General features: G+C 40.7%; 2 protein-coding genes across 2 annotated transcripts; one reads left to right on the top strand and one right to left on the bottom strand.

Moving 5' to 3' along the window:
• Positions 1-1,973: 1,973 nt before the first annotated feature.
• Positions 1,974-10,194, bottom strand: tmem144b (transmembrane protein 144b). Its single transcript, XM_086158554.1, has 11 exons — positions 9,979-10,194; positions 8,730-8,852; positions 8,107-8,206; positions 7,950-8,030; positions 7,710-7,788; positions 7,373-7,452; positions 6,707-6,825; positions 5,111-5,230; positions 3,742-3,839; positions 2,275-2,328; positions 1,974-2,057 (listed from the first exon to the last, which is right to left on the bottom strand). The coding sequence occupies exons 1-11, from the start codon at positions 10,175-10,177 to the stop codon at positions 1,974-1,976; spliced, it is 1,137 nt and encodes a 378-aa protein (XP_086014680.1). The 5' UTR covers positions 10,178-10,194.
• A 2,273-nt stretch (positions 10,195-12,467) lies between these two features.
• On the top strand, positions 12,468-23,866 carry gask1b (golgi associated kinase 1B). Its single transcript, XM_086158650.1, has 4 exons — positions 12,468-13,316; positions 18,053-18,270; positions 19,291-19,517; positions 20,807-23,866. The coding sequence occupies exons 1-4, from the start codon at positions 12,479-12,481 to the stop codon at positions 21,012-21,014; spliced, it is 1,491 nt and encodes a 496-aa protein (XP_086014776.1). The 5' UTR covers positions 12,468-12,478; the 3' UTR covers positions 21,015-23,866.
• The last annotated feature ends 2,839 nt before the right edge of the window (positions 23,867-26,705 follow it).

The following is a 26,705-nucleotide window of genomic DNA, read 5'->3' as shown; positions in this document are numbered from 1 at the left end:
CACCAGGTGAGTTTTTGAATTGATCCCTACAGATAAATATGTAGAATTATTGAAGCAAATCACTTTCCCGTTTCCTCTGGCCAGTTCCAGGCCTTTATGACAACACATTAATGCTTCCATGTAGTGTCCCTCGCCTATTAGGTGCAGACCTAACTCAAATAATAAACATGGTCTTATGTAAAGTTATTCAAGAACATACTGAAGCTCTTCAATTGCAATGTAGCTGTGAGGAGGTCAAGGTTTAAATGAAGTTTTTTTTTTTTTTTTTTAAACCGCTTAATGTGTATCAAAAACTATTGGCTATATTAATGCCACCTATTAGAGGGTTGGAGTCAGGGGTTTAAGAGAAATATTTCCAACTTAAATGATTTAAAAAGTTACCTTTGGGTGGTGGTTTTAAATATGAAAATGACATTTGCCAGAATACTCAAAGCTATGTAACTGAAAATAAGTCGCTCACCTGCCCATGTTAAAAATAATGCCAGTTCCTGCCTCTGCTAACTCATTTCAGGACCCTTAAAAACCAAAATCTTTGGTGACTGTGCCGTGTGGTTGGGGGGGGGGGGAATAAACAAAAAAAAAACATCTAGTAGTAAATCCGAGCCAAAATGATAAGTTCAACAAGGAGAAGCTAGACTTAGCGTTTTTAAGGAGATAGACCCTAAATTTTCCTGCGTCGTAGAACAAAAGTCACCTGATTTAATGTGTTTAATTTATTATAGAAGGATAATCCATAGTGTAAGGAGAGATAAAGACGGTGGGGATTCTAGCGTATCCAGGGTAAAGAGTCCAGAGCAACAGGCATTGAAAAGGTGAAGACGTGTGCAAAGCAGCTTGGAACAAATGGAAAAAAGGGATTAGGGGTAATGTGAGGTAAATAGAATCAGCAAGAATCCAAAAAGGTGTATAAGAGTGTAGCGAGACCAGTAATGTCAGGTTTTATAGAACCTGTCACTGAGGAAGAGACTGGAGGCAGAGCAGGGATGAGAATTTTGGGGTCTTCTTTAGGTGACGGGGATGGATCGGATCAGGAACGAGTCCATTAGAGGAACGGCACGCTCAACATTTGCAGATCGAGTCAGAAGACGGGCTTACATGGCTTGGGCCAGTGATTATATGAGTAAAGAAGGCTTAGAACGAGACCAGAGGAGAGATTTGATATGGATGAAGTGAAAGAGGATGCAGAGAATAGAGTTTGATAGAGGCAGATGACTGGCTGCGGTGACCGCGAAGGAAAAGAATCTGTTGCCGCGACAAAACAACAACAGTTGGATTCGCTTTTACATTAAACATTATGTAGGTAATTCGGTTGAGATGGAAAATAAATTGAATATTTCACAGAGCGACACAGCCAACAAATTGAAATACACATACGGTTAGCACAAAGCGCTAAGAGGGGTCCTGATCATCATGCTTCCTTCCAGAGGCCCCATGAAAACCCCTACAACGTAGGAGTGTGTAGCAATTCATCGAAAATGATGGGAAACTAAAGAGGAAATCCATGACCCAAAACTGAAATACATCTTACAATGAGAGAAAGTTTGAGTTATTTATAAAATACTGTTCCACCTGTTTGATGTAATCCAAGTGTTGTTTACACTTTATAAATACACAAACGAAACATTTAAATTCACACATTTAATTTTTTTCTTTAAATCAAGCACAGTTTTAGAGCAGTGACATCACTCCAATAAGATCACCATCACACCATTAAAATAGTATAACACGATAGCCACATTTTTAATACTTCTTGTACAGATAAACAAATGTGTCGACAAAAACACCCACCAGACAGCATAAAAAGAAATGTGCAGTATCTTATGGTGTAACGCTTCCTCTAAAACAAATGACAAGATTTGCAGCTTCATGAACAAGTCTGACAAATTAAGAAAACACAAACAATATTGCCAGCACCAAATACACTTTGACAGGTAACATTTTGAGTCCGACAGCAGCTCAATCTTTGAACGGTTTTAGAGGTTTGACACGGCAGTCAAAAGGGAGCCAGCCAGCACCACACACGATGCCATTAAGAAGATTAAGCCATTGACTAACCCCTGAAGACAAAGCAAATGTTGGAACATCTTATTTTAAAATGGCCTGATCGAAATTGTTCTGCGCAATGGATATTTAGCCATTATTTTCTGATTTTATTGGTTGATCATTAATAAAGTATGTGGTAAATTGTGCCTTTAAGATGGGGTTGTAACATGAAAAAAGGTTAAGGTAAATTACAGAAACGTGACCAAATAGATGACTAAGTGCTCTCCTTACCCGGATCTCTCGGAAGGCCAAGGATCCCCACAGAGCTGCAACTAGACCATATCCCTATGGGGGGGGGGGGGGGGGGGGGGGACACAACAACAAAACCTTAGGCTTTATTTCCAAATTAAAAACAAGAAAAGGCTTCATGAATACACTAAGACTCTTCAGGTTTAATCAATGTGTTGCAGAACAATAGTTCAGATGCTAAAATGTCATGTGCCTTGTGTGTTTTAGTATTGTTAGGTAAACTGATTATGCACTAAAAACCCTTCACATACATACTTCAGTCAGTTTCTTGCCGCAGGTGGCGCCCCTTCTATTGGGGCATTAATTGTAAACCAGGGAAAAGGGGCACTTTAAGGACGTCTCCAACTAAACTCACTGACAACCAACTCTCAATGGTCACGGCTGAACTGAAGTTCTCTGCATACTGCATTTTTATTCATGTTATTCAAAATCAGGCAGAATGGGAAACAACCCTATCAGGTAGTTAATTTGTGGCTGTGTGGAAAATCTGTTGCTTTAATTGGGGAAACACTCAACCTCAGACGACCGCTTATGAATTCAAGTCCGTCGTGCAACAGTTTCAGTGGCCCCGCGTGAATTTTTAAGTTTTATTGCCAAAAGCAGTAACTCAACTTCCACAGTAAGAGTTTAAGAGATAGGAAGTTCTTTTTGCAAAGATCCTACCTATACAGTGATCCCTCGCTATAACGCGGTTTACTTTTCACGGTTTCACTACTTCATGGATTTGCATCGTGCATTGTGTTCTGCATTCTGATTGGCTAAAAAAAAAAAAAAAAAAATCACTCCGCTTCTTCTCTACCTGTGCGTCAATAACATTGCAGTTTAATATGTACACGAATGTAAAACAGCTTGCCGAATTTACATTACGTACGCGCAAATTCTCTTGCAATATCGAGTTTCTCTAAAACCCATAATGTTGACAAAACGCTCTGGAGCGACAAAAGCACCTTGCAGGGCCCAAAAGGCAGCGGAAGATGCTATCTATCGCAGATAAAGTTAAACTTCTGGACATGCTAAGGGAAGGTAAAGCTATGCGGCTGTAGGTCGGCATTACAGAATTAATGAATCTTCTGTTCATTCCATAAAGAAGGAAGAAAAAAACATAAGGACGACAGCAGCTATAATAGAGTATTTAATTGTATAATAATTGTAAAAAGAATAAATAAAGGCTTCTACTTCACGGATTTTGCCTATCACAGGTTCTTTTTGGAACATAATCCCCGCGAAAAACAAGGGTATACTGTACTGCTAAGTTCTAATACAGGAGGTGTGCGCCAGTGCAACACTAACAGATATTGGGCTATTTTCTGATTAATTTGGACTATACTCAGAAATCATATTGGCCTCACCTGGGGGGGGGCTTATTGAAAGTATTGGAATAATCCTTCGACAAAAATCCGAAAATGGATTTCTATTACCAGCCCATTGTGCTTGTATTGATGTACTCACTGCTGTGACAATAGGAAAGGTAATGACAGCACTCAGGTAGTCATTGGCCAGGAACCAGCAGTATGTGCCCAAAGCCCACATCAGCCCAGTCAGCAGACCTAGAATGAACCGCAAAAACACACTCTTGAGAATACACAGCCATGCGAATAGATAAGCGCTTCATGCTGATCGCTGCTCAAAGAGCGGATGGATGTTCAATAATAGAAATGTCGTAACATGACTAGGGCTCTTCATCGAATCTCCTACTCGCTGTGAGTCATTGGGACATACTATGCCCCGACTTAATAATTAATCCTTTATCAATCCCTCGTGGGGAAATTCGCTCTCTGCAATTCACCCGTCATAGATGAACCCAGAGTAGTAGGCTGCCGTCCGTCAGCACCAGGGGAGCAGTCAGGGGTTCGGTGTCTTGCTCAACAACACTTCGACACGCTAGGAGGAGCCGGGAATCCAACCAGGATGACGCATGTTCCAAAACCAAAAGGTTTGCGGTGCGCGGCAAGAGGAGTCGGCATACCCTTTGCAGTAGCCATTTCTACAAGGTTTTCTTTTTTGTCAATCTGGTGACCCCATCATTACATACACAGATCTGAATTCAATAACTGCAGGATAAAACTCCTTTGAATTAAAAAAAAACAAAACTGAATGGTGCCTTTTAGAGCAGTAGGTTAGGTGGCTAGCACTGAGTAAAGTGACAAGACCCTGTCTCTTAATTTTCCAACTATCCTGCTAAAAATAAGCAATTGTAGTGATAATAGTCTGTGTCCCCTTGTTGTAATAGGTGGGCACACTTGGATTAACACAATTGAAGCCAAGGTGTTCCTGCTGGACCAGAACAAAATTTGGCAGCGGCTTCTGTTAGAAAAATAAAACATCATGAAAAGTATCGGTATTACCATAAAATGCATCAGATCTTATTGATTTGCATAATTTCCAAGAAACAGTATTGATGTCTCAAACTGAATGTACGAATTTTCTCTTTTTTGCTTTTTCCACTGACAAAAGCAAAGGGAAATATTTTTTTGCACGCGTTCAACTGCTCAAGACATTACAGGCTGAAAGCTTCAAAAATCCAAACACAAAACCAGGGTAATTCACGAAAGTCCCTCTACAAAATGCAATTTGATTAGAATTAAGGAACAGTTCCATTGGCTGTGTTTTTTTTGACTTTGGGACCGCAAGTGTAGACATGAGTGTTATCACTTCTGAGAAGAGCAGTACTTATAACTGAATTTCCATGTCTGAGAATCCCTGAATCGTCACTTCTTTACCACTGACTGACAGTTTAAAGAAATGGCTGAAGATGTTTTCATTATACACTACTTGCAAAACGATTTACAAGCATTTGTGAGATTTTAGAGAAACTTACCTGGTAGGATAGCTCTAGAGTAGACCCTTGGCCTGTTGTTCATTGCAGCACAGTAAATGGCAAAGTACGCTGTGCTTGCAGCAAAAATGCCCGAGCATTGTGCATAAACATAGTCAAGGTCTAAAAGATTGAGAGACACATGATTTTAGATTGCATACCACCAATGTATATGATTTCCTAGACACTGTGGATAGTCATTGGAGGGTTGTAACAGCAAGTACTTCAGAAATACCCGTTTCATTCACCAAGATTCACAATAATTACAAAAAGGCATTTATCACAGATCAAACCTTTTATGATCAACCAACACTTGTAGGATGTAGAAAGTCCATTTCACTGTAGAATATCATGAAAAAGGACAACTTCTGGAGGATAAGCTCATCTGACAGAATCAGCCAACAAAAAACAGTATGGTAACATTAAATGTTAAATACATCTCCAGAGCTGATATTTCTATGTTGAAATATTAATGTCGTCAGTAAAATGGAGGTATTCAAATGACTGTAACATGATATGGTAAAATCCGATACAGACCTTTGCGTCAGTTACTATGACACTGATTTTACTCAAGTTCAGCTGATTAAGGTTTAGCACGATTTAATTTCAAGTGACAGACAAAAGACAAGCACATATGTCTGTCTCAACCCTCCTGCTGCCATACAGTAATAATTACCTCACACACACAAATCCTTGAGCTAATTCTAACATAAACTCCCGTTTAAGTCTGTTTGAAGGCTTGTCAGCGGCCCGTGACAGCTCTCCTCAGTTACACTTCTTAACCTGTGCACTGCTCAACATTCTTCACCGTCCCACTTAACCCCTAACTTGACCTCCACGTAGATGAAGCGCTCAGCCACCTGCACGTCAGCGGTCTGCATCCAAGCCACAGATGCACAATCTAGAGCAGGACATCCCTGTCCAGTCTTAGATGACTTCAGACTGGCGTTCCTCGGAGCACTGCCCTTTCACATCATACAATAATGCTTGGACGGTTAATTTCTTCGAGCATAATTTACAATATTTCCTGCTCTGATTCGTTTACTACCCCTGCTCCAGAATGAAAACGTCCCTGCACGGTCATGTCATTTTAAATGTTGCTCTTCTTTAGGCCAGATTCCTCAAACCTGCAAGTTCTGATCACTCCCTTTTGTCTTCACAATCTTGTTTCCTCTATGAATCAAACACTCGACAGCTATTGGCCGACAGGTCAGTACATCAGACTGTCCTGGCCTGGTTTCTGGTTAATTTCAATAGCTAGCATCATTCACCCCTAAACTTGTGACGTATCAATACATGAGCCAAGTGGTCACTAATCCAGACCACAGCTTTCATAAAAATTGTTGAATGAGCTCCCTACTTAGTCCCAAAATGCAAAAATCATTGGCTGCATTTTGCATGGACTAAAAGTCCATGAGTCCAACGAGCTTTGAGGCACATCGCTAAACCAGATAAAACCTGAGGATAAAAACTGGAACAAAAGAAATTTGTGACTACTGAGAGCAAACCGGTGCAATAATCAATTTCTCAAACTTTATCCCAGCGCTCCTGTGATGAAATACTGACATTTAAAGAACATTATTGAGAAAAAGAGATTACCATAAACACTGGCTCCATGGAAGATGCTGTCATGACATGATGAATGGCTTTTGATGTAGAGGACCGGTGTAAACGATGACCCATAAAACAAGCCTGATACAACAGCAAGCAGGCAGCCTCTGAGGGGTGGGGGATAAAAACAAAAAGTGTATAAAACAGAATGATAGATGATTGATTTATTTGCCATGTACACAGTTTTCTTATTTACTTTGAACTTCACAAGGCTAGCCCGTCAATAAATATGACCGCATGAGTATACATGTATGCTGTAAGTCCGCCACATTTGAGATGATACATTAATAAACCCCGTCGGGGAAATTAGAGCACTACAGAACAAGAGGACCGGTATCAAGGAGATTGTGAGTAGTCAGTTTGTTGTGTAATGGTACTTGTGAAACCGAGAGTTTATTGCCTTATTGGTGACATGGAGTCCGTCTTAAATTTGGACTTTTATGATGTCACTTGATGTACATGTACACTGAGCATTTAATGCTTTTTCTGATCATGCTCAAAACAGCCTTGCTTAATACAGAGCATGCCAGCAGCTGCAGTTACATCAATAAAACCAGAGCACTTGTGCAAGATAATGACTAGTTGTATTGGCTTTTAAACATGAAATCCTTGAAGTAGTGCAAAGGCTGCTGACTACCAAAGAGGTTAGCTCACATGAACCGCCTGGTCTTTGGTCTGATGACATCTATCCAGAACTCAGAGGAATGTGGTCCATAGCTGCCAGATGAGGTTCTCTGCAGAATTGAACACCAAATGGAGCCATGATGGTCCTAGACTTCCTGCAATTATTTGCTAAAATCCTGGTAATCAAAACCATCAGGAAATGTAAAAATGAGCCCCCCCAACGTAACAAGTGAAGGAACACTTGGCTTTTATAACAGTATGAAAGACATATTGAAAGTGGCAAACGCAGTGATGTCAAAACCGCCTTGGGAGAAAGAGAAGGCCAAAAAAAAAAAAAAAACATCCACTATTCAATCAATATACCTACCCTGTCGATAAGTAATGGCACTGATTCTGGATTGGGATGCAGCTCCACGTTTGTTTTCACAAAGAAAAATATCAGCCCGCTAGAACACACAAATTCATTTTTTTTTTTCCTGAGTGAGGGGGAAAAGCGACTTGAAATAACATGACTGCGGGTGGCTAGGACCACATTTTGCTATAATGACCCGAGGCATTACTTATTGCCAAGCTGATGAGGAGCATTATATCAGATTGTACAGCTTACCTGAGTAAACACAATCCAGCGCCACAATAATTTAATATAGGCCTCGAAACCTCTTGAGCAGAAATTCCAAACCACCCAAACCTGCAAGAGGGACTCATTTGGAAGTCGAACATCATCCATTCTGATAGACTCGGGAGATTACCACAAATTAACTCACCTTGAACTGGCCCATCCCATCAGTAAACTGGAGGATCCCCAAAGTAAAATGCCGAGGCCCAGGCCAATTGCTTTTACAATTGGAACAACTGTTATATTGCCTGCAGATAAAGAAGACCGTGCCAAGTCTTGGTGTGTAATTGCAACGGTTTAGAGTTGATTTTACACTTTAAATGCTACCTTAAATTAACAACTAGATTGCCTTAGTTTTGACTGCACAGAGAGACACCACACACTCCCATAATGCTCAAAACATCCATATTTTAAACCTAGTTGGAGCTCAAATTCAAACCAACACAACAAATAAAATCATCTGACATTAAAGCAATTGCCCAGTACATCCAAATAATCCAGTTTAAGAAGGTTATCTTGTAACTTTGCTCTTGCTTGTTGATTACAACTGCATATTTGGAACAACAAACTGCTCATTAATTTTTCAATGTTCATGTCTAAAAAGTCTTTTTGAACTGAAGGGCCAGTGCCATTCATTGCTTAACGATGCCTCATAAAAGTTGTTAAGCAGGGAAATGCTTTTCTTTTCAGATGATTTCCACAGTATTTCCAATGTCCAAAAGTGAAATTGAAGAGACCTATTGGTCCTGAAGTGTTCTAACTAGACAATACCTGTGGCCCAAATGACCCCTCCAAGCATTGCAAAGGGGTGAAACTTTGGTGACTGAAGCATTATGTCTCCAACCACGGACACCATCCATATCGCTGCACAATTAATCCACTGGAAAAACATTCCTGTGAATGAAAAAGACAAATACAACTTGGCTTGATTGAGGTCATAGTGATACCATGTAACCCCATTGTTGGATGTTCAGTTCTGGCAGTAAGACCTGAAGGGTGGGAGTTTGATTGGTCCGAATGCACAAAGCTTTCAAAAGACACAAAATGTGCGACGCGGACAGTATTTAAAGTATGTGGTCACAAATGTCACCGACAATGCCAGCCCATTAGGGAAAACCAAATAGCAAATTCCAGCAGTATCAAGCTCCTCAAAAAAAGTGTCACATACTTAGGCAAACAAGCAGCTATTTCTCCAAATATCAAAATTAGACAAGGTGACAATTATTGCAAACAATGCAGTAACTAGTTAAGAATTTAAAATAACACCCTTTGCTAGTATACCAGCCAATGCTGTTATGACACAAATTCAGTGTTCTCTCTCTCTCTCTGTCCCATGCTGGGTCGAATAATTTGTTATTTCTTGCACTGGTGAAATACACAGGGGGGAAAGATTACAGATATTACCATAATTAAAGAAGCTTGATGTATTGCAGAAACAGCTGAGCTGTTGTGTGTGAGCAAATATATAGATATATATCTATATATATATATGCACGCACGCACACACATATATATGCATACATACACACACACATATATATATACACACACGCAAACACACACACGCATATATACACACAAACACATATATGGATACATACACGCACACACATATATATACGCACACACACACACACGCATATATACACACACACATATATATGGATACATACACGCACACACATATATATACGCACACACACACACGCATATATACACACATATACATACACACACATGCATATATACACACACACACACACAAAAAAAGCAAAGGAAATCCACAAACTAATTTCAGAGAAAATGCAACAAAAATGCACTAAACAACCTGAAGGACACATGTTTGCTGTTTTTCTTGAAGGGGCTTCACTCATCCATCCATTCATTCATTCATTCATATATCACAATCTATGCTGATGGCGTTACATTTAAATCCGTCAGAAAAAAGTCTACTGTCAAGAACTGTGCAGAATTAAGAGTCTCTTGTGTAAATTAAATGTGTGTGCATGGCGGCTCTCACCATCTCCCGTCTCTACTCTTTTAATGGGGACAAAGTTACTTCCGTACAGAAGGACAGCGACCACATTGGCAGCGATTCCATAGGAAAATTGAGTCATGTTGGTAGAGTTGAATTTAAAAGTGTCTGGAGTACCAGTTATAGCAACTTCGTTCCTCGGGCAACCTGGGTGGGGAAATATAAAAATAATTACCGAGCACATTTCTTCGGAAAAGTAATTTTCACGTCAACGTTGAGGAAACTTCCATTTGAGTTGTCAGTCACGGGGAAAACACACTCAATACGTGGCGGTCGCCTTGGATAAATCACACACCGGTCATCTTGGACGTATCTTGCGCGGCTCCCTTCCAGCTCACCATCAATAACACAGTTGCAAAATTAAGAAAATGCTGGCATTTCGCTCGACACATGTTAAAATGATGTGATGGTGGCGGCGTGTCGTGAAATGGGCCGCGGAGGCGTGGGGTTTGCGCGGCGAGAGGGCGAGAAACTTCTCCGGGTGCTGCTAATTAACTAATCACCGGTGAACGCTTTTTTTTTTTTTTTTTAATTTATTTATTTTTATTAATTTATTTGTTTATTTTTATTTATTTATTTGTTTTTTTATTTTTATTTTTTTATTTATAATTTTGTTTAATTAATATCAGTTTTAGTAGCATCAATATTGAGTTCATCTACTGAGGTGAAAATACTAATATCATAAAAAGTGTGTGTTAATGTGTTGACGTACTGGGGTTTACTTATGTGCTTCAAATTATTCATGTTTACTTATTTATTTGTTCATTGATTAATCCAAACAGCCGCCAATGATGATTTCCAGTTGATTTTCCTTATCCTCAATAAAGGTTGATCACAAACATTCACTTTCGACACATTTGGAATCGGGAGGTTTTTCTAAAAAGTTTGTGTTCATGTATTGACGTACTGTGGTTTACCTATGCGCTTCAAATTATTCATGTTTATTTATTTGTTTGTTCATTAATTAATCCAAACAGCTGCCGAAGATGGTTTCTAGTTGATTTTCCTCATCCTCAATAAAGGTTAATCAGAAACATTCACTGTCGACACATTTGGAATTGGGCGGTTTTTATCGGGGATGAGATAAAATCGGGCATCTGAAACCAACCGTAACTACAACTGTAACGTGAAGGTATAAGACAGTAGAATGGAAATGATCAAGTACAAAATCCCCAGTTAATACAAGTTTACAGTCAGAGTTGCTTAATTGCTCACAATTGTTATGATGACACTGTCTTGGGTTTTTTGAGAGAAACTCAACCGCCCTCCCAGACGCCTCAACACGAAAGAACTATATTTAAAGTGTTTCTTTTCTGGTTCAGGAAATCCTTTAAAAACACTCGTGCTCTTCCTTCCTTTCCTCACGACAATTATTTTCCTCCAATGCCGGATCTGGGAATTTTACGGCCACATCCGTTTTGCTTTTTTATCCGGCCCATCAAACTATTTTCTTTGTATTTCAGTATTATTTTTTCCTTTTGTTTAATTTTGTATGGATGATTACAAACAAAATAATGCGGGTACATTAAAATTGTAGTGTTTTAGTCAGGGAAAACAGCCGGTTGATGTTAAAATGTCTGTTTCATAAGCAAAAACTGTTGTCTGCCACAGCCACGCCACACAAGCCTGCAATACAACTTACTGTTCCCGCCCAATTCCAGGTAAAAATAATAAAAAAAGAAAACAGAATTCCTCGCATCCCAAACCACACCTTCAAAATCCCCAGCAAACCCAAAATCACACAGAAAACTAAAATCAACATATACCCCGACATTCGTGACTCGCTACAACATGATCATTCATGATTCTGAAGTTGAAATCCAATGCCCAAAAAAATGTAAATATTTAAATCTCAAATTTCATTTTGTTTAATTTACATGAAAGCTATTGCATAAAAATTATGTAAGAACTGTGGCCTGCCAGCTAAAATAATTGCCACCCATGTCCTCTGCAAACAATCGCTTCCTCCTTATTTGCCTATTTGTCCAAATTCCAAATGTCGTACACACCAGCAGATGTCGCCTGAAACCAGTGAATTATTCACAAATTCAACGTTAGTCCTGAAACCCGTGAATTATTAACTCAAAAGTAAGTCATTTCTGTTATACGATTTAATATTTTTCTGATTTTGCACCTACGGCCTTGAATCAACAACAGCATTGTCTTCATGTCCAGTTAGTTGCATGAGGTTTAAAAGGTTACAGTGAAAACCGGTAGACTTTGTCTGAACTTGTAGCTCAGTTGCTTTCCGTGTTTGACGTCGATGAAAAAAACAGAAAACAAGCAAAAAAAAAAAAAAAAAAAGAAAAATAATGGCTTCAAGATGGGAAGTTGAAGTTGCCCCATGTTTGTTTGGAGGGTGTGTTCCCTGCCCATCTCTCCATCTGCGCAGTTGCACGGCTCGGCCCGAAAGTCATCCCTGCCAAAATGACTCCTCCTGGTTTGAGTCCTGCTCTCCCAAACCATGTGTCAGACCTGATTTCTAATGGGGAACGTTCGCTTTTACTGGTTTTACTTCGCGCTTTCGAGGGTTTCCGGCGTGTTCCGAAGGAGCCTCCTTTCCAAGAGGAGTTTAGTGATCGCCGGCGTTTGCGCTGTCTATCTGTGTTTCGTGGTTTCACAAATCCAGTTCTCTCAACAGCGCCGGGACAGGAGGAATGACAAAGATAAGTACCGAGACTTCCACGGGCTGGATAATCTCGGGGTCGTCGATCTGCGAGGCTCCTTGGATTTACAGCCCGGCGCGAATATTGCGCATCCGACCCGGTCCAATGTTGTTTACATAACGCTCAAGTCCAAGCGCCTCAAGCCGACGAATTTACGCGCAACAGTCAGACCCAAACTCAGGAGAAAAACCAGGATGAAGACACCCGATATCTCGGCTTTTACGCACAACAAACCGCCGGATGGGACGCGGATAAAACCCAAGTCTAACACGCCGTGGAGAGATATCGATTATAAATCGGCGATTATTCACAAATCGCCGACAGAGCGCGACTCCCCGGTCAGCTCCATACGAATCTACAGCGAAAGGGCGCCGCCGTGGTTCAGCGAGCGGGATGTCCGAGTCATGCGTTTTCTCGCAGACGCCAAAGTTTTGCGCGTCAAAGAAGTTTCTCGCCGAGACTCCCAGACATTTCTGCTATTCGAGGGCGAAGCAGATGTTTCATCTGCAAACCCCAGGGGCGGCATATGCGGGACACAGTGCGGAGTTATTTACAGCCCCGTGGATACTGTCGAGGTATTTGCTTTCCATTTGGACAGAGTGCTCGGGCTGAACAGGACGCTGCCGGCTGTCAGCAGAAAGTTCACCTTCTTATACGGTAGGTGAACCCCAACAGGGCGATTAATAGTGATTTCACCAAAGTAACTGATTAAAAAAATGGAGCACGTCCTTGGTTTTCACAGGAATGAATGATGACAATCATCGCTGATGGTTTTTGGAGGCCGACGCTGACGCGTAAAGATACTTCTACAGGTTTCTGTCTTCTGTTCGGGCAATTTTGAGCAACACAGAACGAACCAGATCCTTTTATTTACACATACACTGCTCAAAAAAATAAAGGGAACACTTAAAAAACACATCCTAGATCTAAATGAATGAAATGTTCTTATGAAATACTTTGCACTTTACACAGTTGAATGTGCGGACAACAAAATCACACAAAAATGATCAATGGAAATCAATTGTATCAACCCATGGAGGTCTGGATTAGGAATCACACTCAAAATTGAAGTGTAAAAACAAACTCCAGGCTGATCCAACTTTGATGTAATGTCCTTAAAACAAGTCCAAATGAATCTGTGTTGCTTCCCGAGTGGACACTATGATTTCACAGAAGTGTGATTGACTTGGAGTTACATTGTGTTGTTCAAGTGTTCCCTTTATGTTTTTTGAGCAGTATATTTAAGGGCCTTTATGTATCCTTCATAATCATTCTGAAACCGAGCCGCTTGACCGAGGGAACCCGCACCTCGCTTCCCGGACTAGAGAGGATTAAGAAACCTAAGACTTTTTTTTTCTGTTTGAAATTTGAATGTTAAAATGCAAAATTATGCAGAAGATGATCTGCAGTTATGGAGTGACATCTTGGGGATATTGTTCTGTACTTCTGCTTAGCATAACGGTGAGAATGGAAGGGCACTGCGGTGATCTCTACCGAGGGTATTTTCTCATCCTATTAGCATTTTTCTTTCCGTCTTCAAAATGGGAGAATTCTAGTGCTATTGTTGCGACCAGATGCAAATGGCACAGCATGAGTTCTACAGAACCCTCCTTTCAAATATCACTTTATATTATAAAATGTGAAACAAGGGGAATAGAAATATAGAAAACGACTGCGCTAAACTTTTCTTTTTCTCCAGTGTGCTTGGGAGTTGTTGAATACCTGTTTTAAAATCGTTATTGCACATTCAAACATACTAATTTTGGGGTATTTTGTATTTGATTTTTGAATAATGCCTTAAGATACACTGTTTTTTCTTTTTGATTGACCTCATATCGTTGCACAGTGTTATGTCGAAGCCTGCCCGACGATGATGAATTACAAGTTAACAAACCTTATTTTTATTTGAACAATTATGCCGTATTTAAGCAACTGTGGCTCAACTTAACCTCCTGTGCCTCTCACACTCTCACTCACAGCCAGTAGGAAATCACAGAACTCTGAATTTAGTCTGAATTTACTTTGTGTGAAATCTGGCCCTGTCTGGGTTGAACACAAAGCTGATATTCTTGCAGGAACTGAGGAGAGACGCACACAAAGATCCCCTTCCACCGCTCTGAGTCGCTCTCTCTTTTATTTCGGTCTCTCTCTCTTTTTTCGGTCTTTATTACAGTCGTGCTTGAGAAGCCCAGCTCACGTAGGTATGTTGTGGAGAAAAAGAGCTGAGTTGAAATAGCTCTATTTGCCAGAACGGGGAACTCCTTCGTCAAAAACGGTCCAAAGGTAGATCGGCAAAGCTTAGCTTTAGACCGCGATTTCCGTCTCAGTTCAGTTATTTCCTCCTGCTCCTGAAAAGTCAAAATGTTTTCCAACTGCAATTGAGCCGTACGGGTTCCTAACTCGGTCAAGGCAATCGAAGGGAAATAACAGGACCGCTTCTGCTCCAGAGTCTGCAGATGTTTACCTCTTGTCTCACACACTGCAGCACTATTGACATCCTGCCATTTCTGGGTGTGTGGAAACATTTAAAGGTTGGCACTTTCCACATGTTGTTGCCGGAGCTGCAACTTTGAACGAAATCCAAATGGGTTTTCTGTACATGAGTGCGGGTTTTCATCTCGGCCTTGCGTTCGTGTGTTCGGGTCATTCGAATGTTAAAATATATCTGCCGAAAACGCCGATCTTGCGCACCGCTCATCACTTGAGATCAACTTAGCATCGTCGCACTTCTCACTCGTCAAAAACGTCAAAAGTTTAAGTTTGCTTGGAACCACGGCACTGTTAGACAGCTTTTCCCCGCACACCGGGCAGAACAGTCAGCTTGGTTGATTCCCCAATAAACGGGAATCCAAATACAATATAACTTTCATTGTTTTGTCCTGAGCTGACCTTTTTACTTTCTTCTGACCACTACTCATACTTGGGCCACCATCTTGGTTCGACAGTCCTGATTTAGTACTTTTTCTTTTAAACTATTCGTCCATTGCCGCTGTTTCACTGGAAGCATCGCTAATTACTCTGCCGTTTGTGCAGCAGCAGGTAGATACAAAGGTTAATTCACTACCTGTTGCCATCTAGTGGAAGAGCATTTAATTGTTCTGGCTGTCACTGTATGCTGCCCTAATAGATGGGCGCACGAAGATACTTTATTTGTGTTGAATAAATAATTTTTGGACCAATCAGATGAAAGTGGGTATGATGATCTCTCATGGCACGGCAATGTGCAGCGGCACAGTGGCTGGAAAACACTGCTCTAAACAGTATCGCAGGGTCGCTGCAGTACATTCACTGTCCTTTCATTTCCCATGATTTTGTAAAGAATGGGGATAAGAAAATATATGTGACTAAATTAACCAAGAAAATCGAACAAAAGTTGCTAGACTGTATGATCTAAGCAAATGAAGATGAAGTCTGGCAGCGTCCCCTGTCAGAAGGAGTTTCAACTCCCACCTCCGGGAGGCCGGGGACATCGAGTCCAAATATGTCACGTTTCGTGCTTTCATTGTTGGGGCGGCAGACTGGAGCTGCAGCTGTAAGGTGGTCGGCGCCTGCTGGGGCGGCAACTCTCAAACCCGCTGGTGGACCCCGGTGGCGAGGGATGCCGTCAAACTGAAGAAGGAGTCCTGTGGGGTTACGGAGGCGGCTGACAGGTGCGGCATGCGGTTTGGGTGGTCGACGAGGCCCGTTAGAGCGGGAACAGTTCGGGGAGACCACGGAGTACGACTTCTGGAGGGTATCGAGGAGACTCTGGTCCGCCATCTGGCGGCTCGGGGGTGAAGCAGTGCTCCGTCAATACTGTGTACAGTGGGAGCGGGGCACTTGCCTCAACTTGAGAGGTTGTAGATCGGTGACTGGAATACTTCTGAGACCTCCTGAATCACGTTGAAACGCCTTCCAATGAGGAAGCGGAGTCGGGGGACTCTTTGAGCGGACACAACTTTTTCCGGGACTGATGTTGTCGAAGCAGTCAAAAAGCTTTCCAGTATTGGGGCCCCAGGGGTGGATGAGGTCCACCCTGGGTTCCTCTGGATGCTGTAGGGCTGTCCTGTCCTGACACGCCTTGCCGCATTTTGTTGGAGACAGTGCTACTGGACTTGTAGACTGGGGTGTTGATCCTCCTCTTTAAAAAGGGGGATCACACTCCTCAGCCTCCCTGGTAAGGTCTATTCAGGGGTGCTGGAGTGGAGGGTTTGTCGGATCGTTGAACCTCTGATCCAGCAGGAGCAGTGCGGTTTTCGTCCTCGTCCTAGAACGGCGCACCAGCTCTATACCCTTGGCAGGGTCCTCAAGGGGGCGTGGGAGTTTTAGCAACCAGTCTACATGTGTCTTGTGGATCTGGAGAAGGGATTTGACCGTGTCCTGCGGGCAGTCCTGTGGGGGATGCTCCGGGGATATGGAGCATCGAACCCCGTTATATGGACCGTTCAGTCCCTGGATGACCGGTGCCGGAGTTTAGTCGACATTTGACCCAGGAGGAGTTTGGGTATCTTGGGATCTTGTTCACAAGTGAGGGAAGGAAGGAAGATCACCAGGCGGATCGTTGCAGCGTCTGCAGTGATGTGGACTCTGTGTCGCTCTGTCGTGGTGAAGAGGGAGCTGCGCCAGATGGTGAATTTCTCAATTTACCGGGCGATCTACGTTCCCACCCTCACCTATGGTCACGAGCCGTGGGTAGTGACCGAAAGAACAAGATCACGGATACAAGTGGCCAAAATGAGTTTTCGCCGCGGGGTGGGCGGACTCTCCCTTAGAGATAGGGTGAGAAGTTCAGTCATCCGGGAGGAGCTCGGAGTAGACTCGCTGCTTTTTAGCATAGAGAGGAGTCAGACGAGGTGGCTCAGGCATCTGGTCAGGATGCCTCCTGGACGCCCCCAGGACGCCCCCAGGGGGGGAGGTATTACGGGCATGTCCATGAGAGGAGACTCCGGGGAAGACCTGGGACACGCTGGAGAGACAATGCCTTCAGGCTGGCCTGGGAGAGCCTTTGGGTCCCTGGATGGGGAAGATGGATGGATGGATGGATGGATGGATGGATGGATAATCTAAGGTACTGAAAATTATATGATGTAGGTACTAAAAATTATTTTCATAAATTATTCAATAGTAAAATGAAAAAAAAAAATTCTAATTTTGAGGTAGATTTCTAGCAGCATACAATACCTTGCTTAAAAAAATGTGCTGTTTTGAATCTTAATGGATTTTGCCGCTGCTTTAGTTTGGGATTCAGTCTGTCCACGCAGCCGACAGATGAACGTATTTTAATTTCAAATTACAAATGACAAAGTCTGAATTTTAGCAGACCATTCATGGATGAAATAAATGGGAAACTAGAACTGGAAAAAACAGAATAAGAAACATGACCATGCAGTCTTTTTTTTATCATCACCTTCTAGGTGGGCAGCCCAGTCCAGTGGTGTCATGGGAAGCGTCATCACACCCAGATGGCCTTTCAACAGGCTGGTCGACTGTGAGAATAACTTGGGGGCAATACCAGAGCTCCCTGAAACAGAAGTGCTGGCTTAAAAACATCATCCCCGGGCCAGATTCCAGCTGCTCTACAATTCATCATCATGAGTGGAGCAAATTAGCACTATTTGATTTCTTGTTGCAGGTAAGCAGTTTGAAAAATAGCAACTAATTGCAGTAATGTGACGAGGATTGTATTTCTAGGAGCCTGGCAGAGTATGAAAGCAAAAAGGTGAATCTTAATTTGTCTTTGTCGTGTTCATGCCTCCCGAGTCTAATTTCATTTCCAGCAACATAACAGTAAACATCTTTTAGTTAGACTTTGCTTTGTATTCAAAAAGTTGTTTCTGCGGGAAACAAGGGGTTTACTATCCCGATAGGGAACATTTTTTAGTTGAATAGGTATTTTTTTTCCTGTGTGTGAGGGTGGAATCCCTGGACCGCATTTTAGGAGTAGAGTTGCATTTCCTGAAAATTAATCACATTGTCCCTTGATATATTGCGGAATGTGAAAGCAATAAATCTGTGTTAGAGTTCTGACCCTCAACCAGCATATTCACATTATTGTGGTGTAATTGCCAAAAAATCCAGAATGTGAAGGACAATATTTGTCAAAAGTATGCAAAAAATGTTCACTCTCTCAGAGGAATGCCATCAAACCCTGAATGGGAAACCCTGAATGGGCTTAAAGGATTTACCATCATTTGTTAGCCTCTATCATGGTTCAAATAACAAGACAAATAAATACATTTAAAAATACATGTGTTTGTTTCTGGAATGTTGACTTCACTTCTTTGATAACTACTTTTGAGCTGATCTTGAGTGCTTGTTTATTCTGAAGATAGTACATATACATATTGTATAATTTCTGTCAATATTCCCCGGAAATATAATTAATCATACGAAGACATCAGGCTTGATGGGTTTAAGGAAGAGCCTTCTGTCCGTCTGCTCTAGATTAGGTCGATATCTAATTAAATCAACAAACGGCACCAGAGTTGAGACAGCAGTTCCGGCGGGGATCGATCGACTGGATATGAAGATTGTTTGTGTTGTCGCATCTTGTTCGGGACTTCAACTTGAAATTAAAATAGCAATGTAGTCGTGTGCAAATTAAGGGGAAACAAGTATAAAATAGGCCCTTTAAATGTGCCTTTTTTTTCAGATTCACAATCGTCTGGATCAGGGTTGTTGCGGGTTCAGACCCCGGCAGGAAGATGAGTGCGTCAAATGGGAGTATCATTCTCAATGTAAAGATCCGGAGCAGATACAACTAGTAAACATCATCTACAGGGGTCGCGACCCTCGGCACCTGGTCTTCAGTATCAACAAGGGGTACTTCGATCGCAATGAGGACAACCTCGATTTTCGCCTTCTGGAAGGAATCAAGGAGTAAGATTGCACTTTAAAATTAAATTGTCCTGAAATTTATTTATTTTTGTTTTGTAATTTTGTTGTTTGAGAGGCGCATATGGTATAAATCTTTGAGAGATAGGATCTTTTAGCACACACTTTATATTTATTTCTAGAATTAGTAAGTTGTGAAATGCAAAAAGTGGACTACAGATGGGTAAACCATGTTTGCACGCTGTATGTTCAGAGTGAACATACAGCATGTATGTAGTTTTTCTTCTTTTTCATCAATCATTGATCGATGAGTCCTGGAGATGCAGAAGCATAGATGTGGTTGGACACCCTGAGCGTCACCTTCATATGGATCTCTCATCCTTATCAGAACTGTAGTATTTATCCAGGACCTGCAGATCAGATTGAAAGGCAACTGATATTTTATTCTTCTGTGATACGATTACTGCAAGATCTTAAGATGGTTGATCTTTCCTGATCTGCTGTCAAACCCTCTGTAGATGAGAAAACGTTATCTCTTTGACTTTAATGTCATTTAGATACACGCCTTTTTGATACTATATTTCAGACACTCTCAGGATAGAGGGGAAAACTCTGATGAAGCTACTCTAATAATTGGAAAAATTGGTCTGCTTGTCAAATCTTATCAGCTGCAATGAAAAGTTGAATTTAAGATCATCTCTTTTGCATATTACCATTTTAGTTACACACGCATTTCAACAGGAACTTCCTTACAAATAATGAAAATCCACTAATAACTCTGAGCCAGTGAAAGGAGTGATACGACCCTTTCAAAACATATTCGAAACCACTGAGGCACTGAGAGTAAAATAAGACCCAGCATGACAACGGCAGCTTCTCGCTTCTTAGCTTAACATGATATATGGATCTCATTTTGATCTCTGTTCATATTTTCCCCTCTGAAAAGCTGTTTCTAAAAATATTGCCGTGAGCAAGTTTCTTCTCTCCCATCGAGTGAAAGTTGGTAGAAAATGTTTATTTTTGCCATTCACGCAACACCCCTGGTGTTCGCAGCAAAAATCTCTCGCAGCTTCTGTCGAACAACCGACGTCAATTACAATTACAATTGCTTTTCAAAAGCCAAATCTTGATCATTCAACTGAAGTGACTTTCTCTCTTTCTTGTTTTTGTGAAATAACTTGCATTTAAGGTTATGACTCATCACTCCCTGTTCCACAGCAGTAATTGCTGTACCTCATTCATCTTTCCATTACACAGCGTTGTAAATGTAACTTAGGTGAACTGGCTTGAAAAAAAAAAAAAAAATCAATATGCCTGTACATGACTTTCTGCAGGCTTCCAGAGCGAGCGGTGTCGGTGCTGAGGAGCAAGAAACTGAGGGAGAAGCTTCTCCAATCCCTGTTCCTGGACCAGATGTACTGGGAGAGCCAGGGGGGTCGGCAGGGTATTGACAAGCTAATCGATGTTATCGAGAGACGGGCGAAAGTCCTTCTCACTTATATTAATGCCCATGGTATCAAAGTTATCGCGATGAACTCGTGATCTCATTCATTCGCAATCATAGTTCTTGTAAAGAAGGCGCTAAAGACGTATCCGTTGACCTGCATTGACACAATACTTATTGTAAACTCACCGTGATTCTTCATATTTTTCAGTTCTTAACGCACAATACGTAGAGAAAATTTAGCATTAAAAGACCTGAAATGCTTTTTCTTGCAGGAGTGAAAGAGATACACATATTTCTGAATGTGTGCAAGTCTTACCGCGAAATCTCACGGATCAGTTGTTTCTAGAAATAAAGATGACAAAGCGACAGTTGGACAGTGGAACAATTGAAACCTATTGATTTTAAAATTTGGGCCAAATAGGCTTGCTCCCCTGATCGCTGACGGAAACGATAATCGCAAAAACTACTTAAAATATTCAACTAAAAGTTCACTAAGTACCTTGCAACAATTACTAAAAGGGATGCAGCCATTTATGTAATAATGAAATGATTTAAAGTTCCAAGAGTAAAATCTGATGGTCAAAGAATTCAAATGACATTCACACAGAAAATAAAATTAAATACAATATAAAACCAATTATTTTGAATGATTTGGGTTTTTTTTTTTTTAATGGTTGTGAGAATTATTGCAAAATTTAATGAAAAAAAATCTTGTTCATATATGTTTCCAGAAAATGACTTACTTCTTATCGCTTTAGATGAACAGTTGTGGAGACTTAAAAGTGGTGAAATTGCGTTACACATAGAAGACAATGCTCCTGTCATTTTTTTTTCTTGCACATCGGCGTGCTAACATTGGTCATTTTAACTGGTGAATGTGGAAGAAATGTGGCAAACCGTTCATGGGAGGAGGTTTAACTTAAGCCACCTTCACTATACAGCGCTACAAAATGTATTTTACAAATATTGACTTCATTCGTATGTGTGACTAGAGGCGTGCACAATGGATAATTTTTCATGTGCATTGCCAGTTGTGTTTTATCATATAATTAAAACAAATCATTTTTACTTTGATTGTCCTTCCAAAGAAGAAGTCTCCTCTTTTTTTTTTTTTTCGGAAAGGTGGGGTCCATGTATTTCATACAAGTGTTGCTGACACTTCTATAGAACAAGCCATAGAACTCATCACTACTGAAAGGTGATTGACCAACTAATCCGGGGACAATGCAGCAATTCTCTCAGGGTGTTAAGAAAGACTTTATTCTCTAAAACATTCTATGTTGTGTGACTTGTTTGCTTTTATAAATCTGGTAAGGTAATTGTTCTTTCCTCTTTTCAGACTTATATTCTGCCATCAGTACATACAGTGGGGGGAACAAGTATTTGATACGCTGCTGATTTTTCGGCTATTCCCTCCTACAAAGCATGTAGAGGTCTATTTTTTTATCATCGGTACTCTTCAACTGTGAGTGATGGAATCTCAGAAAAAATCACATTATATGATTTTTAGATAATTGCATTTTCTTGCATGACATGCAATACTGTCTCAGAAAATTAGAATATTGTGACAAAGTTCTTTATCCTCTGTAATGCAAATACAAAACCAAAAATGTCATTGTGTTGCAAGCCTTTTATTATGTTAATATTGCTGATTATGGCTTACATCTTAAGAAAACTCAAAAATCCTATCTCAAAATATAAGAATATCATGAACAAGTAATTTTTGTTTTTTCGATTGCGATATTCTAATTTTCTGAGACAGTCCTATAAGTACTTTATATATCAGAAAAACAGAATTTGATATTTAGTACAGAAACCTTTGTTGGCAATTACAGAGATCAGATGTTTCCTGTTACCAGGTTAGCAGACACTGCAGCAGAGATTCTGTCCCCCACACGGATCTTCTCCAGATCCTTCAGGTTTTAAGCAGTCGCTGGGCAAAATGGACTTTCAGCTCCTTCCGAAGATTTTCTATTTGGTTCAGGTCTGGAGACTGACTGGGACACTGCAGGACCTTGAGACGCTTCTTACGAAGCATCGGGTCGTTGTCATGCTGGAGGATTCGGTCACGACCCGTCTTCAAGGCTCTTACTGAGCGAAGGAGGTCCTTGGCCGAGATCTTGCGATACGTGGTGCTTCCACCCCCCCTCAATACGGTGCAGTCGTCCCGACCCCTTTGCAGAAAAGCGTCCCCAAAAAATGACATTTCCACCTCCATGCTTCACGGTTGGGATGGTGTTCTTGGGGTTGCACTCATCCTTCTTCCTCCAAACACGGCGAGTGGAGTTCAGACCAAAAAGCTCTATTTTTGTCTCATCAGACCACATGACCTTCTTCCGTTCCTCCTCTGGATCATCCAGACGGTCATTGACAAACTTCAGACGGGTTTGGACATGTGCTGGCTTGAGCAGGGGGACCTTGTATGCGCTGCAGGATTTTAATCCATGACAGCGTAGTGTGTTACTAATGGTTTTTCTTTGAGACTGCGGTCCCAGCTCACTTCTGGCCATTGACCAGGTCCGGCCCTGTAGTTCTGGGCTGATTCCTCACCTTCCTCACTTCTCCGAGGGAGGCTGACCGTCATCTTGAACTTTTTTTTGATAATTGTGCCAACGGTTGTCGCCTTCTCACCAAGCTGTTTTCCTATTGTCCTGTAGCCCATCCCAGCCTTGTGCAGGTCTACGATTTTTTTCCCCTGATGTCCTTACACAGCTCTCTGGTTTTGGCCATCGTGGAGATATTGGAGTTTGTTTATTGAGTGTGTGGACAGGTGTCTTTTCTACATGTAACCAGTTCAAACTGATGTAGTTAATACTGGTAATGAATAGAGAACAGGAGGGATTGTTAAAGAAGATCTAATGGGTCTGTGAGAGACGCAATTCTTACTGATTGGTAGGTGATCTAATACTTATATCATGCAATAAAAAGCAAATTGATCGTACAATATGATTTTCTGGATTTTTGTTTTAGATTCCGGCACTCACAGTTGAAGAGTTCCCATGATAAAAATTGCAGACCTCTAGATGCTTTGCAAGTGGGAAAATCTGAAAAATGTATCAAATACTTGTTCTCTCCACTGTATATAAAATGCTTCAGTTCTCCAGCTTTCATACAGTATCAGAAATTGATATGGCTTCAAGAATATTCACTGAGAAAGATGTTAAAAAAAAAAAAAAAACTCTTAACTGATCTCTAAAACAGAAATATTTTCCAATTAACAAAAACATTTCAATTTGTTTTCAGTGTTGCAATTTGTAAAGTTGTTTCTTTTTTTTTTCCTTAAATAATATTTCATTCTTGTTTATTATCCTGAATTTATTTGACTTTTAAATACCTGAAGATGAAGCTTTTCATGAGTGCTCTTGTTTTCAGTTAAACTGCTGTATAAAATATTTGCTGTACTAATTTTTACTGTGTTAATTTATTATTGTATTTTTAATTGATGAAGTGAACATCAGAAAGTCAATAAAACAAATAATCTGTCAAGTACTTAATGGTCGACCAGTTGAATCATTTACTAGGGACATGGGTACCAGTTGTTACCGATGATAAGATTTTTCGGAATAATCATGTTTCCGGTTTGCAGCTATTTATTTTCCTGTCTTATGACAAAGCCACCAAAACTATACAAACGTAATAAAATCCACGCATTCTTACGGTGACAGCTGAAGCATGGTCCAAAATAGCCTGTCGGCGTGAAATCCGAGCCAGAGTACGGCGTATCTCTTTTTCATCCCATCATAAACAGTATGCTTTGGAGTGGCAGAGCTGGAGACGAACGGGCTTTGTGAGCTATTTTCCCGTGTCCGACCACTGTTGTTTTAACCCCTCTGCACCCGCATTAATATGGCGGTGGGGTCCAAACCCCTCTTTGTTTGTGTTAGAAAGACCCCTCTTGGTTCTCTGTTGTGCCCTGGACTGTGTGTTCATGCGTATTTTTAAACAAAACACGCACACTGACTAAACTTGACTCTTGACCAATATATATAGGTATAGATACAAGCAGTGTGAGCGCGGCCTACAAGGACAGCTTTCCCACAGAAAAATGTTTACATCCCATTTAAGCTCTTTCCTTGAACTGAAATTGTTGAGGTCTTTTCCAAAGAAATGGCACGGTTTTCTAATTTGCACTTTTAACCTTACATTGCGAGGTGGTGTTTATTAGTCGCCCGGCTAAGCGAATGGAAATGTACAACATTGTAGCGAGTTACGATTGTTGGGGTTTTTGTTGATGCTTGTTTTCGATGTGATTATGGGGTTGCTGGGAATTTTGTGCGTGTGGTTTGGGCTGCAAGGAATTCTGGTGTTTGTACCTGGATTTGGCAGGAACAGAGGTGTTGCATGCTTGTGTGACGTGGCTCTGGCCAAAAACAGCTATTGCTTATGAAACGGACATTTTACCATCCGTTTAACACCATTTACCAGGTGCTTTTCTTGACTAAAATGCTACAATATGTAAATAGTGACTGGTATGAACTTAATTTGTTAGTAGCTCTGAATTGTGTCTTGAAGATGTAACGTAGGCGTTGACTTGATTGAACTTGGATATCAATTTATATAATGTAATTTTTAAGTTTGTTATTTGCATACTGACATAAAATGACTATTAAACTATAAACATTGCTTGTGGGCTGATTGCCAAACACCCCCCCCTTTTTCCAACTGCAGTTTTTAAAATAATTTAAGTGGAAAAAAAAAAGAGTTGAGTGTTGTCCTTAAAAATCTGTGTCTTAAAAATATATATTTTACACTTACTTGTACATATACTTTAAGGCAGCTGTACAATTGAATTAAATAACGATATTGTGTAAGTCATATCCACACCTAAATCTTACTGACTTTTCATCAATGGCTGTCAAGACCCACTTAAAGTTGAAAAAATTTAGTATGCCATCATTTTCAGATTGATAAAGAAAAATAAATACATGCTAAAGTTTTGATGCTTGAAAATACTATAACCTATCAGTGCACCTTCTAATTTAACATACTTTTCTCACAGTCTCACAAAGCAAGCATACCTTAAACGTTTTCCATACATCAAGATTATATCATGCCTTGAGCTGGAGGCAAAAAAGTGAAAAAAGAAAAAGCAGATACAAATGCTGTCTCGTGTGCATGAATCAGAGGCTTCACAGTTCAAACTGAAACTTTGTCACACACCAGCTGCTACTGCTAAATATTGATTTTCTAATACAATTCTACTCTTTTTCTCTTGTTGAGAGATCCTGGAATTTTTTTGCTTTACCTAAACTTAAAAACGTCTCTGCATTTGTTAGCTTTTTGGGTCTGCGAGCCAAATTCAGTACAAGACTCTTCTGTCGCTCTGTTCCAGTGGTCCCACAGACGGAGTGTCTGGCCAAAGTGCTACTTTGTCTTGGAGACAGTATTCTGGACTGGACCATCGCCTGGTGTTTATTTAGCTCCGGAGCTGTTTACAGCGCGGCAGATCATCAGCGGTGAGCTCCTTGTAGTTAGAAAGTCCATTGCAGAAGAGCTTAGCGGGGCCATAACACGGGCAGTAGCTGTGCTAATCATAAACCTGATTAGCATGCTGTGCATCACCATGACAACCAGTACTGAATAGAGCAGGGGAGGGCAATTATTTCGGCTGGCGGGCCAAACTTCTTTTTTCAAATTTCAAACACGGGCCAACTCGGTAGCATGTAAATTGAATGACATGAAAAATGAAATATTTAATTCTTTTGGTATTTTATTTCAACATTTATCCTATAAATGTAGCAACATTATTTTGTATGTAATAATGTATGAAAAAATATAGAGTTTCT

Source organism: Fistularia commersonii, chromosome 13 (assembly GCF_037954325.1).
Source record: "Fistularia commersonii isolate RoL2024-O1a breed Wild chromosome 13, RoL_Fcom_v1.0, whole genome shotgun sequence".
Taxonomy (NCBI): Eukaryota; Metazoa; Chordata; class Actinopteri; order Syngnathiformes; family Fistulariidae; genus Fistularia; species Fistularia commersonii.
The sequence above is the reverse complement of the archived record's forward strand: the minus strand, read 5'-3'. Positions and strand labels throughout refer to the sequence as shown.

Coding starts and splice junctions, on each gene's coding strand:
- tmem144b (XM_086158554.1), bottom strand. CDS start 10,177: ATGTGCTCGGTAATTATTTTTATATTTCCCCACCCAGGTTGCCCGAGG. Junction 5,231..6,706: donor CCATGGAGCCAGTGTTTATG/GTAATCTCTTTT, acceptor TCAATCTTTTAG/ACCTTGACTATGTTTATGCA. Junction 2,058..2,274: donor TGGCCTTCCGAGAGATCCGG/GTAAGGAGAGCA, acceptor CTTTGTCTTCAG/GGGTTAGTCAATGGCTTAAT.
- gask1b (XM_086158650.1), top strand. CDS start 12,479: ATGGGGAACGTTCGCTTTTACTGGTTTTACTTCGCGCTTTCGAGGGTT. Junction 13,317..18,052: donor AAAGTTCACCTTCTTATACG/GTAGGTGAACCC, acceptor ATCACCTTCTAG/GTGGGCAGCCCAGTCCAGTG. Junction 19,518..20,806: donor CTTCTGGAAGGAATCAAGGA/GTAAGATTGCAC, acceptor GACTTTCTGCAG/GCTTCCAGAGCGAGCGGTGT.